At 52.8% G+C, this 12,616-nt stretch overlaps 4 protein-coding genes across 4 annotated transcripts; 3 read left to right on the plus strand and 1 right to left on the minus strand.

Moving 5' to 3' along the window:
• Positions 1–1,262: 1,262 nt before the first annotated feature.
• On the plus strand, positions 1,263–3,474 carry HMPREF1120_04815 (uncharacterized protein). Its single transcript, XM_009158961.1, has one exon. It carries the CDS (start codon positions 1,614–1,616, stop codon positions 2,208–2,210), a length of 597 nt encoding a protein of 198 aa, XP_009157209.1. The 5' UTR covers positions 1,263–1,613; the 3' UTR covers positions 2,211–3,474.
• On the minus strand, positions 2,205–5,032 carry HMPREF1120_04816 (uncharacterized protein). Its single transcript, XM_009158962.1, has 2 exons — positions 3,401–5,032; positions 2,205–3,177 (listed from the first exon to the last, which is right to left on the minus strand). The coding sequence occupies exons 1-2, from the start codon at positions 4,230–4,232 to the stop codon at positions 2,504–2,506; spliced, it is 1,506 nt and encodes a 501-aa protein (XP_009157210.1). The 5' UTR covers positions 4,233–5,032; the 3' UTR covers positions 2,205–2,503.
• Positions 5,033–5,237: 205 nt separating this feature from the next.
• HMPREF1120_04817 (D-lactate dehydrogenase (cytochrome)) lies at positions 5,238–7,293 on the plus strand (the record flags this gene model as incomplete). Its single annotated transcript, XM_009158963.1, has 5 exons — positions 5,238–5,550; positions 5,599–6,761; positions 6,817–6,928; positions 6,984–7,159; positions 7,222–7,293. 5 exons carry the CDS (start codon positions 5,238–5,240, stop codon positions 7,291–7,293), a joined length of 1,836 nt encoding a protein of 611 aa, XP_009157211.1.
• Positions 7,294–7,868: 575 nt separating this feature from the next.
• HMPREF1120_04818 (D-xylulose reductase A) lies at positions 7,869–9,051 on the plus strand (the record flags this gene model as incomplete). Its single annotated transcript, XM_009158964.1, has 2 exons — positions 7,869–7,895; positions 8,002–9,051. The coding sequence occupies 2 exons, from the start codon at positions 7,869–7,871 to the stop codon at positions 9,049–9,051; spliced, it is 1,077 nt and encodes a 358-aa protein (XP_009157212.1).
• Between the last annotated feature and the right edge of the window lie 3,565 nt (positions 9,052–12,616).

Raw genomic sequence — 12,616 nt, forward strand, 5'->3', positions numbered from 1 at the left:
CATACCACAGATCGCCTCCCACAAAAAGCACTCCCGAGTTCAATGTTCCCGCCTCCTTATGGAAGGCCTTCCCAATGACCGTGAAGCCTCCAGTGACTTTCTGGCGTCCAGGCTCGCTCCTGACCTCTCGAGGTTGAACGCCGACCAACAACGAGCCTAGCTTTCCTTACCTCTTACGCTCGGGGTGCCGAAGCAAGCGAATACAAGACCAAATCACGCGTACGGGATTGCGGGAGATCGAGGACAAGAGCAATACAACAATCATAAAGAGTAGTAATGGGAGAGCACTGGTCAATAACACATGCTACGGCTCAAGACAGGCATAGCAACACGACCGGGGACACGGCTGGATTCCTCTCAAATCCAGATCAAAGCACAGGTAATGAACGAGGTGATGGCAACACTAAAGGACATAGGGACTTCTCACATACTTGTTCCACCTGTTAAACACCAAAGTCCTCCGGCTAACCATACTAGGGTCCTCAATGCATGCAACCAAACAGCTTTCCTACCTGTTCCTCCACTGAGGGCTTTCTTCGTCGCCTGTGCAATGACAAAAGAGTCGACAATTGGTGTGACTGCCCCTATCATGATCACTATACCCAAGCCGTTTCGGGCAGTGGACCGGACCAGTGGATTGCTTTGGCTTTGCCAATAAGCTATAAGAGCAAGGATAGTAATGCCGATGACCAAATTGCGAACACCCAGGGAATGGATATATGCCACATACTGCAAATGGCCTCTTGCCGTGGCAAACTTGTCGTCGGATTTTGCGAAGGAAGGACCTGTCAGCAACGGTGCGTCGGACTTCTTCGAAGACACATTCCTTGGAGCTCCTGCCGGAATTCGAACGCCATATGTTGGGGCGGCGGCGATCGGCGCGATGAAGCTGTATATACCAACGATGACACCTCCACAACCTATCGAGGCAGTGAGTCCAGGGAGCACGAGATGACTGTATGCCATCCTCCCGCGATGAGACGGAGTGATAACTAGGAGCCGGTGGGGGAAAATGCTGACAAGCTGACTGAAGGGCTCTCAACCACGGCGGTTGTCTCCTGAGCCTGTGGTACCTGGCGAAGCAGGATGCGAGACAGGCGACAGGGAGACAAAAAGAACAAAAAGCCCGTGAACAACTTGAACGCGAAACTGAAAGTCCTCGTGTGGAGTTCGTATGATAAGCAATTTTCGGTCTTCGGATGAGGTGATCAAGCTACGATGGCGCGATGCAGTCCGCTTCGACTCTCCCAATCATATAAAAGCCAACGTTTCGGGGATCACTTTGACAACGCCGGACAACCCCATTTCCCCGTAACAACCCCCTCGCTCCATCGACCGAGGACATTTTATTTCTTCGAGACACAGATCTTAAGTTCTGGACTCCTACCATTCACTGTCTTGACTTCTTGGGCAGTTGTACAACCACAAGACACATCTGCCATTCCACCACGGAAGATTGTCAATACTCGCTCGCGCACCGGCCAAATCTCGTCTTGCACAATTCGAAGACCGAGGCACCAGGCACTCAACCCCACTGTACTGAACATTATTGTACTTTATTTTATTATTAAAACCAGGTCCCATTAGCAACCAGGCATTGGAGTCCACCAACAATGTCTGACTCCCACTCTCACTCCCATGATCATTCATCGCATACTCATGACCATGACCATGACCATGGCCACTCCCATTCGCACGATGTTCCCCCACATCTGTTTCAAGCAACATCCTCCGACGACCACCCACCCGATAACTGGCGCGAGAGTGGCGTGAGAGTCATCCCCGCCAACAGCCTGGACACCAACACGGCACAAACACCAGGGATGAATCGGGCCGCGGCCATCACGACCGCCCGGGTGGGCGCTCAGAAGCTGTGGGCTGGAACGGTCAAGATCCACCCCAACGCCAAAACCGGCGCTCACCACCACGGCCACCTGGAGAGTGTCATCTACGTCGTGAAGGGCAAAGCTCGCATGCGATGGGGCGAGAGGCTCGAGTTCACTGCGGAGGCGGGACCCGGAGATTTCATCTATGTCCCGCCCTACGTGCCGCATCAGGAGATCAATGCTAAGGAAGACGAGGAGCTGGAGTGTGTTTTGATGAGGAGCGACGGCGAAGCCATTGCTGTCAATCTCCCGGATGTCGAGCCTGTAGAGACTCCAGAGGGCGTGAAATGGATTGATCCGACGCATCCTACAGGTGGTGTTTAAAAGAGCAGCAGATGCCTAGATGGGTTTATGATGGTATATCAAAAAATTGGAGGACTGTCACCAATGACAAGAGGTGGATTTTTCGCTACATCACATAGTGCGCCATGACACTCGTAACATCCGGGACATCCAGGACACATTAACTATACATTTCATGGGCAGACAAACCATCCAGCACATATACAACACCTCACATCTCACACGTCATCACTCATTCCATCATATCGCACAGGGGTTTGATCCTTGGTACAGAACACAGAGAGTCTCAGATACACCCATTGTTGTAAAAGGTGTCAGCTTCCAGGCAACTTCTCCTTATCCAAGGTATTTTGCTCGGCCTGGTCTTCCTTTTTCAGATTTTTCAAACAAGGGGCGTAGAACAACCGACCAGACCAAGCACCCTTTGCAGTCCCTGCAGCAACCACACACCACAACAATACAACCGCAACACTCAACATTGTCCCCAGAACCTTGAAGAAAGAGCTTGGCATTTCCTCCCCGAAAGTCATGGTACTTATAGCATAAACGCCCAATGGAAACGTAAACCCCCACCAACCCATGTTGAACGGGAACGGACGGGTAAGGTAGATAGTGGCCAGGGCAAAGACCAGCCAGCACAGACCGAACCCCCACATGATGAGGGCGACAAAGACGCCCATGACATAGACGACGTCGCCGGCCATGTTGGCCGATGAAAGACCGGGTAGAAACCCGGTGCGTGGAAACACGTCGCGCGCCACGCGGCCCATGTTCATGATCGCGTAGCCGCCCATCCCCAATGGGCCGAGAGGTAGAAAGGATGAGACGACGACTTCCCGTGGTGGAAGCTTGTGGAGGGCCAGCCGTTGGTAGTAGATCACCAAGATGGTCATGGCGAGGGGAGTCGACATGCCCCATAGGACGTAGGATGTTAGGAGCGTGCCGAGGGCGTGCGATGGGTCGTGGAGAATGGCGGCGACTTTGCTTCCTGGAGTTGATGAGGAGAGGTTAGTGGTTGTGGGGGGTCATGAGGTTTGGGGAATAAGAGGGAATGCAATGCAATGCAGTAGGAGAAAGAGGAGAGGAAAGGAAGTGCCCTTTCCGGCCTGTAGTGTACAAACAACGCGGGTGGTGAACTGTATCGTTTCGGATAGGAATAAAGCAGTATCACAGGCATGCATGCTTGCTTGCTTGTTTGGAGGGTAACTTACCAGCTCCAGCAGCAACTATAGTCGCCGCAATGGGCAACAACTGCGCCGCCGTGATCCTGTCCAACGAATGCTGATGCGACTGCGACATGAGCAAGAATGGCAACGAAACAGTGACGGCCCCGGCGACAACGGCATCGATCATCCAGCAGACCCACGCGGTCGTCACGGACCAGTATCCCCAGTGTGGCACGCACAGCACGACCCAAGCCTCCAACAGCGTCGCGAATCCCATGGGCACCGTGCCCAGAAACAGCGAGTTCGTCGAGTCGTCAATCATCACGGCCCAGATCTCCGGATACAGCGTGTACCGTAGGATGGAAGTCACCATCGCCAGCGTGAATAATATGCTGTTCAAGACCAAGAATACCACCGCCAGCCAGTATATCCAGTCGGCCTGGTATGGGAGCGTGCCTAGCAGAAGTGATACCACGCCCGTGCCCATGGTCACGGAGAACCAGGACGGGGAGAAATTGCGTACCACGCGCCGCCAGCCCACGTCGTATTTGGATACTTGGCCATACTGATCGTGGTTGGGGTCTGCTTGTTGCGGCGAGGCTGTGATTGAGGATGAAGTTTGGCCATCTGAGGACGATGATTGCGGTGGCGGTTGTGGCTCTTCGACGAGCGTTTCAGTGTCGCCAGCGGGGTCGGACGCGGTTACTGTCTTCGGGGTGTTGTGCTTGCTCTTGCTCTTGCTGCCCCGTGAGCGCACCTGTTCTAGTTCCGGCCTTGAAATGACTCCGCTTGTTGGGACGGTCATGGCTGGGTTGTTGGATGCGAGACGTTGTAGTTCTCGCTCATCTTCGTCCGTGTCCGACATTTCTGCACCCATAGGGCTGCGTCCAGGTCGTGCGGGCACAGGGAACCGAGGTCTTCACGAATGGCTTACCGATTGAAAGTTCTGGCTTATGTGCATGTTAGCAGTGCCTATTTGTCTTTCCTCGTGTGAGAAAGCCGATGTTTTTGGCCCCGTCACAGTCATCAATGCGGTTGGGGTCTGGAAGTCGTCGAGCAGATCGTGTGAGTCCGACACCATGACGTTGATACAAGGTGGAAAAAGCAGCGGCAAACTCGCTGGAAATCCGGCCGGCCATCTGCCCGTAAGCCTTGGACCCTGGCCGCCGGCACTATGCCCTTATGGACTTTCGGGTTAGCGCCATGTCAGCTCCACAAGGGCAGCGACAGGCGCAGAATAGTTCATCCGCTCCAGCGAGCTTGGCCGAGGCTACCATTGAAAACAGTACCGTCTTGTACGTTTTCCACATGAATGATGGTTTTCGGGAACAGATTTGCAATGTGCTTCGACGGTCATGTAGTGGAAAGGAACACTGAACTGCGGGACTGTTGTCTTCGAAGCCATCTTGACTCAAGGCCACCGCAGCAGAATCAGCTAGTAATCGTACATCGTTACAGACAATGTTTGAGCGACCAGGGTACTTCCGCGTTTTCCCATAAGCTCAGACGACCAGCGACCCGCGATGGACACTTGCATGTTCTCTCGGAGATGCATCATGCTCCGAGGAATCGTAGCTGTTGGTCCTTTGCAACCCTCTAATCTGAGCATGCTGTCTCCCTCAACATTGTGGTTGTCCAATCGACAATATTGGCTCATTGGGCGCAGTTTGACTAAACTCGAAGTGGGATGTGGATGAAGATGTTCGACTTCTCCGCAGTGACATTTATAGCAGACGCTGCTCCAATGCCAACACTCGTAGTTGATCAACATCACCACTACTAAATGGCAGCTTGAGTGCCTCTCGTCAATCTACAATCCCTCTGCCTGCTGTATAGCGAGGTAGGGACGTCTGCTAAGCGTGGTCCCTGACCTCTGGCTACAATGAAGTCAATCGCGAGATGCGCCCGCCTGGCGGCGTCGGTGGTCAGCAGCCTCGAGCGACTGTCGCATCCGCAGTCTCCGAGCCCGTCGCTGTTACTCCGACAGATCTCTGGTCTGAGAACCTTCCACAGTTCGCCGACAAGACTGCAGGAGAAGAACAAGCTACCAGAAAAAGACAGCTTATCCTTCAGAGGTCAACTGTATGAGAGTACCGCCGACCGGCTCAAACGGGAACGAGAGTCTGAAGCGCGATACATCCAAGCCACGAGAACTCGCAGAGCTGGTGAAGGACGGTCCCTTGCACTCAGTATTGGTAAGTAGCCTGCCTTGTGTCTCTATTGTTGCATCTAATGAGCGAAAGTCATATTGTCTGTTGCTGGTGCGGGCTACTGGCTAGGGTCCCGAGGCGAAAAAGCCCTCGATACATCCTCGACCACTCCGCTCTCTCGCGCCCATCCTCCCCAGCTCGATACACGAACTTCCGTCTTACAAGCCGCATGGGTGGACTTTGCCCAGATCGTGGGCAAGGACAATGTCTCGACGGTGCCAGACGACCTCGAAGCGCACTCCGGTTCAGAATGGTCATCCTACACGACCAAGCCTAACGAGCGACCCTTTGCCATTGTGTATCCCGCTTCAACCGAGGAAGTCTCCCAAATCATGCAGGTGTGCCACAAGCGGAAGATTCCAGTGACGGCGATTTCCGGAGGTACCAGTCTCGAAGGACATTTCGCGCCCACACGGGGCGGGATATGCATTGATATGGGAAGAATGGACAAGATCTTGCAATTCCACCCTGAAGATTTGGACATTATCGTACAACCTGCTCTGGGCTGGGAAGACCTGAATGAATACCTCAAGGGACACGGCATGTTCTTCCCACCAGATCCAGGTCCAGGGGCCAAAATTGGAGGTATGGTCGGGACAGGATGTTCCGGCACCAATGCCTACAGATACGGGACTATGCGCGAATGGGTGATCTCTCTGACGGTCGTCCTGGCGGATGGGACTGTGATCAAGACTAGACGACGACCTCGCAAGTCTAGCGCAGGCTACAACTTGACCCAGATGTTTATCGGCAGCGAAGGCACTCTCGGTATCGTGACGGAAGCGACACTAAAAGTGACGGTACTCCCCAAATGCCAGTCGGTTGCTGTTGCGACTTTCCCCTCCATTCATGCCGCAGCTGAATGCGTGGCTAAGGTGGTTGGCGACGGGATCCAGCTTGCCGGAATAGAAATATTGGATGACGTGCAGATGAAGTGTATCAACAAAAGCGGCATGACTAGCAGACAATGGCAGGAAGCGCCAACGTTATTTTTCAAGTTTGCTGGCACGCCGGACGGGATCAAAGAGCAGATTCGGACTGTGCAAAAAATGGCCAAGGGCACCAAAAACAAAAGCTTCGAATTTGCTAGGAACGACGATGAAGCTCTGGAGCTCTGGAGCGCCAGAAAGGAAGCGCTCTGGAGTGTAATGGCTATGCGAAGGGACGAGACCGACCATGTTTGGACAACCGATGTGGTAGGTTTCTTTGCTTCTGTCCCTGTCGACGGAATTATACTAACACAGTGTGCAGGCCGTCCCTATCAGCAGACTCGCCGACATCATTCAAGAAACCCGCGACGACATAGCGAACAGCGGGTTACTGGCTGGAATTTGCGGGCATGTTGGCGACGGCAACTTCCACAGTGAGTACCATTTATGCATGTCGTACCTCTACGGGCAGGGCTAACAGGCAATCAGCCATCTTGCTGTATAACGACGCCGAGAAGCAAGTCGCCGAGGACGTGGTCCATCGCATGATTCGGCGCGCGATTGCCATGGATGGAACGGTCACCGGAGAACATGGCGTCGGCCTGAAGAAGCGGGAGTATATTCGGGAAGAGTTGGGTGATGATACTGTCGACGCTATGCGCAGGGTGAGTTGTTTTCCTTTTGTCCCCTTTGTCGCATTCTTCGAGGCTGACTTGGAGGAATGTAGCTCAAGCAAGCATTTGACCCTTTGGGCTTGCTCAACTGTGATAAGATTGTGCAGCTGGAAGCAGGTCATTGACGAGTTTCTGATTTGAAATATATTTGATGCAACCATGAGCCATGGATCCTCCCTGAGTGCTGGATGCTGTACTACGGTGATGTTATTGTTGTAGAGCCATGTTTAGCTTCGCGTAGATGCCCCCACGAATCAATAGCCGAATAGACGAGCTCGATCTCTGCCCCGCGCTTCGAAATCGAGAGCTTCGAGAAAGAAATTTAGGCTAAAATGCGGCGTGGGCATGTTCAGGAATTCCTCCGGTGGTCAAATCCCTCTCTCTCTCCACTGCCGCCGCCGCTCCATCAATCGTCACCACACGCATCTCTCGGAGACACACACTTCGACCCCATACTCTAGTCCTGGCCTTGAAGCCACCATGGCTGGTCTCATCTTACCCACTGAGGAAAGCGGTCCGCACGATAAAGAACTACATCCTGCTCGTAGTCGACCTCGTCGTCCAGATACTTGAGGGCTCAACACCACAATATACAATATATACATTCTCTTACACACTGTCTGAAAGACCTGTTCTGCTGCATACTGCATATAACCCGTATATTGAATACCATAACACGTTGTGAGCCCAGCCTCCCATCATGACGACCACCGAGACGAAGACGAGGGTATGCCACCATGCTTGTTGTTCGAATTTCTGTGCTGGTGTTTCTGTTCAACTGCCTGCTCCCAAGTAGACACTCCGACTAACTGTTCCATTTCTTCTGTCTCCAGGAAAACAACTCCTTCGTCCTCCGGGGCATCAAGGACGTACAATTCGAAGACCGCCCGGTCCCCAAACTCACCAGTCCCTACGATGTCCTCCTCCAAGTCAACTACACCGGCATCTGCGGCTCCGACGTGCACTACTGGCAACATGGCCGCATCGGGCATTTCGTCGTTGAATCGCCCATGGTCCTCGGCCACGAATCCGCAGGCACAGTGGTGGAGGTGGGATCGCACGTCAAGACATTGAAGAAAGGCGACCGAGTGGCCATGGAGCCCGGGATCCCATGTCGAAGATGCGTGCGGTGCAAAGAAGGGAAATACAATCTCTGCTTCGACATGGCGTTTGCCGCGACACCGCCGTACGATGGCACGCTGGCGAAATATTATGTTTTGCCTGAAGACTTCTGCTACAAGCTGCCGGAGAACATGACACTGGAAGAAGGCGCGCTCATGGAACCGCTGGCTGTGGCGGTCCATATCACGAAACAGTCGGGATTGAAGCAGGGTGATAATGCCGTCGTGTACGGTGCAGGGCCCGTGGGACTGCTTTGCTGTGGCGTTGCCAAAGCGCTCGGGGCGAAAAAGGTCATTGCGGTCGACATCAACAAAGAGCGATTGGAGTTTGCCAAGTCATTTGCGGCCACGGCGACATTTGAGCCGTCCAGGGTTTCGGCGCAGGAGAACGCGCAGCGGTTGAAGGATGAGAACGATTTGGGTCCTGGTGCGGACGTTGCGATTGATGCCAGTGGCGCGGAACCGAGTGTCCAATCTGCGATTCATGTTCTGAGAATGGGTGGCAGTTATGTCCAGGGTGGAATGGGCAGAGACGAAATCACGTTCCCCATCATGGCCGCGTGTACCAAGGAGTTGACTATCAAGGGCAGCTTCAGGTATGGAGCAGGTGATTACCAAATGGCCGTGGACCTCGCAAGCAGTGGCAAGGTCGATGTTAAGAAATTGATCACGAGAAAGGTCGTCTTTGAAGATGCCGAGCGGGCGTTTGAGGATGTGAAGAATGGAAAGGCCATCAAGGTTTTGATCGAGGGGCCGAAGTGAAGTGAGAAAGGAGCCGGCACTGGAGATGTTTTACGATGTCAGTGATGGAACGGATGGATGAGTGGGTGAGTCTGCTCATTTGCTTGCCAGGCAGGTGAGTGCGTGGCTCATCTCGTTTCATCTACCATTGACACCAGTGACCATAGTATGAAATCACCGAAAAGCAAGCCGTCTGTGAAGGTCTTAGGACGTCGGAGAGTTTTTCCTTATCTACTGTATCATACGATTCCCATCCATGCAAGTCACATATGTTTCGAACGGGCACATTGACGAACCACCACCGTGAAGCTGGTACCTCACAGCATGTTTCAATCCTGCACAAGTGCCGGCACAGGCAGTCATGTCACCTCGTCCTGGAATATTGCTGGCCCACAGATGGAAGTCCCGCCCGAAGCACGTTTCAAATTGGTACATGGTAAGTAAGTCGAGCGCGGGCGTCGTCAATGCACATTGTCAATTCGAAACACCGTTCCGCATATGACCTGTGTGGTCTGGTACCTGCGAGGCCACATCATTCAATCGGTCTATCACTCTTCCTCTTGAATTCCATGCTGGTGGGATTCGGTGACTCATCCACCTGATGGCCCAAAGGTATAAGTATCTGCCTTTTCCTCCCTTCCTCTCTCCTCCCCTCCTTCTTTTCTCCAGGTTGTCTTCCACAGCATCTGTCCACCTTTGCTTGTGCTTGAACATCAAATTGGTGCTGTGGTCTCAAGGTATCTTGCAAGACAACTTCCCGGACTCGTTCTTCAGAGTCTGGGTCGACTTATATATACCACTCACAAGCTTGTCCGTGATGCTCATTGTTGATGGATGATTCCTCCCCAACGCCCAAAACCCCAAGGCAAGAAGTACAAGATTTCGGATGAAGATTCGTAGCAATCTTGCCCGGTGTGAGGTTACCGCCAATCTGGATCATGATGTCCGAGCAATCATTGATGGCTGAACCGGGTGACGCCTCCGCCATCCAGCGCCAGTCTCGCCGCCTATCTCGAAGGGGCGCATACCTGTGGCCGATTAGCATTATTCAACGAGCTACATGAAGGTAATCCGACTGGAATGCGGCAAACCTACCAGGAGATCCTGAGACAATATCGCGGTGCCCCAAACTGGGCGGACCAGGCCGGCGCGCGTGAGTGGACGGCCCAAGGGATCAATATTGTACGGCATGACCTCGAGTCCATACTGATTGCTCCCTTTCACAAAAGCTGGCTAATCGACCAGATGGTGATGGGTTTCTTGCTGATGATGACACACACTCAGTACATCATCGAATCCAGTCAACAAATCCATGTTCCAGGGACAGGCCTCGGCGTTCTAATGACCCGGGTGTGCGAGCGACCCATCTGCCAGAAAAAGTATCGAAGGACATAGTTGCTGACCTAGTTTCCAGGTGGATGACAGGCTACGCGAAGCAAATGCCGGTGGAACCGTGGTAGACCCCTGCCGATTGGGCAAGGCGATACCAGGATTAAGCCTTCTCTCCGGGCAACAGTGTGCCAGTACAGTTGTATTGTCGTGTTTCCCGCCGGCCGATCGAGTTTTATGGCCAGCGAGATGTTTCGAACGTCCATGTCCGTACACCAACATTGGCTACATGGTCGGAGTCGTGAATGATCCGCACTGCGAAACATGCATTCGATCCGTCCTGAACCTGTAGGCAGAAACGCGAATGCCCATCAGGTGAACCATTCGCCGTTCGGAGTGTGTTGCCCCTGTGTCTCCGCGAATCACTCATCCAGAATACTCCCACACTGGGCATTGTTATTTTCGTCATGCCGAACGCACTACTGATCAACTCCGTCGAAGATTCGATTCCTTGGAAATTTCATGACTCTGATTCAATGAGTCGCCAACTGCCAACGCTGATACCAATCAGCTATCGGCCTGACGAAGATGGACTGTTCCAACGGCGCAACATCAGCAAGCCCTAGCAGTCATCTTTCCGAGCCTGCCAAGGCGTCTTGTTATTCCAGTCCACTGGGCAGACACCTGCTAGTGGCCGTGGCTACATACGACCCAATCCGTCATAAACTCCTTTCGAGAACCAATGTCCAGACATCAGAGCCAGCATAGGTTCCTTGCCAACCTGGAAAGTATTATGGGTTGATGAAGCGCACGAGATCAAGTGTGCCGAATCCCCCAACCTGTTGCAGTAGAGGTGGGTCGAGAGCAAGGGTTCACCGGCCTAGCAACATGAGACCAGGAACAACTGGCTAGAGGACGGCCGAAGGCTACGTCAAGTTTGTGCAGTTGTGTCAATCAATCCCGGACGACATGCTCGAGTGTTTGAGGCACGAGTCGTACGTTCAGCCATTGAGGTCGTGCAAACTGTACCCCTCGACGAAAGATCACATAAGCACACAGCTGCTGTTGCTGCCCAATCCGACTGGACATTGAGCTTATTGCGAAAGAATCTTCTGTCGAAGACTTTAAACCCACGATGCTGATTACCCTGTTCTATCGAAAAGCGCACAAGCAAGCAAGAGGGATCACCATCACGACGACAAGGTCCAATCTGCACCACTTCCCATCTCAAAGTTTTGGCCAAACATACCAAGTTTCTGCAACTTCTTAGCACGGAAGCCGACATTGTACAACCAAATGCTAGATTGGTACGCGAGAAAGTTGAAACCATCAGAACGCTAGACCAAACCATCATGGCAAGAACTCGATGAGGAGAGCCAGAAATTTTGGACTCAATTCATTTCGCTGTTCTTATCCACGAAGGATACAAACCGTTTGCCAGCCTGTTACATTTGCTGGGCGCCCTTGGTCTCGGACCATCGAGTGACGGAAATCTCTTTCAAGCTGTCCATCGGGACACGTGTGTTACAACGCATGGGAGAAATACCAAGTACGCGCGGTGACCTGATGCCTATTCCACCACCATAAAGCTCCAATACCGAACTTTGGACAACCATACCAGTTTTTGGCGACCTTCGGCTCAAGCGAATAATAGTGGAGACTTCATGTTGCGTCCCTTGACGATATTGGACGATTCCTTGCCATGAAGGGGCTTTTTACATCCCGATGGACGCGATCAGTTCGACAGAAAGTGTCCGAGGTGCAAACACTTTCATTTTCTCCTTCGGCCTCTTCGCAATCCGTATAGGGTTTAAGAAAGATGCAGCAGCGCCTCTGGCAACCCGGAGTTTTCCGAAGTTGCCCTCCTCCGGTGGTTGGTATCTACCATTGAACTTGGGTGTACATCGCGGAACCTGGCGCAAAGCAAGATAGCATCACAGAGACAAGGGAATGAAATTCACTCTCAGAGGCAACAAAGTCCTCAAGAGTCAAGACTAATGCGGGGAATTTTCACGACGCATCAGCGACCCTCTATAGAGCAGTAAAAGGTCTGTATCTGTGAGCTCCAGCGCGGCGGGTGGAGTCTTTCCAGGCGTTCAAGAAGCTGCCAAATTTTCAACGCGATCTCGACTTTCTGGATACGGTGTTGCCAGTTCCACCAGCTGGTGCCGAGTCTTCAGCGGCCGAGGACTATAGAATATGGGGCATTCGTCAACGGACAGTGTGATTTTCGAACTGTGTTACAACACCACTCCCA

This window comes from Exophiala dermatitidis (assembly GCF_000230625.1).
Source record: "Exophiala dermatitidis NIH/UT8656 unplaced genomic scaffold supercont1.4, whole genome shotgun sequence".
NCBI classification, from domain to species: domain Eukaryota; kingdom Fungi; phylum Ascomycota; class Eurotiomycetes; order Chaetothyriales; family Herpotrichiellaceae; genus Exophiala; species Exophiala dermatitidis.

What these genes read in the sequence shown, in the direction of transcription:
- HMPREF1120_04816 (XM_009158962.1), bottom strand. Translation starts at nt 4,232, where the DNA reads ATGGGTGCAGAAATGTCGGACACGGACGAAGATGAGCGAGAACTACAA. An exon ending in TATAGTTGCTGCTGGAGCTG is followed by an intron (nt 3,178 to 3,400) that starts GTAAGTTACCCT and finishes CATCAACTCCAG; the next exon opens with GAAGCAAAGTCGCCGCCATT.
- HMPREF1120_04815 (XM_009158961.1), top strand. Translation starts at nt 1,614, where the DNA reads ATGTCTGACTCCCACTCTCACTCCCATGATCATTCATCGCATACTCAT.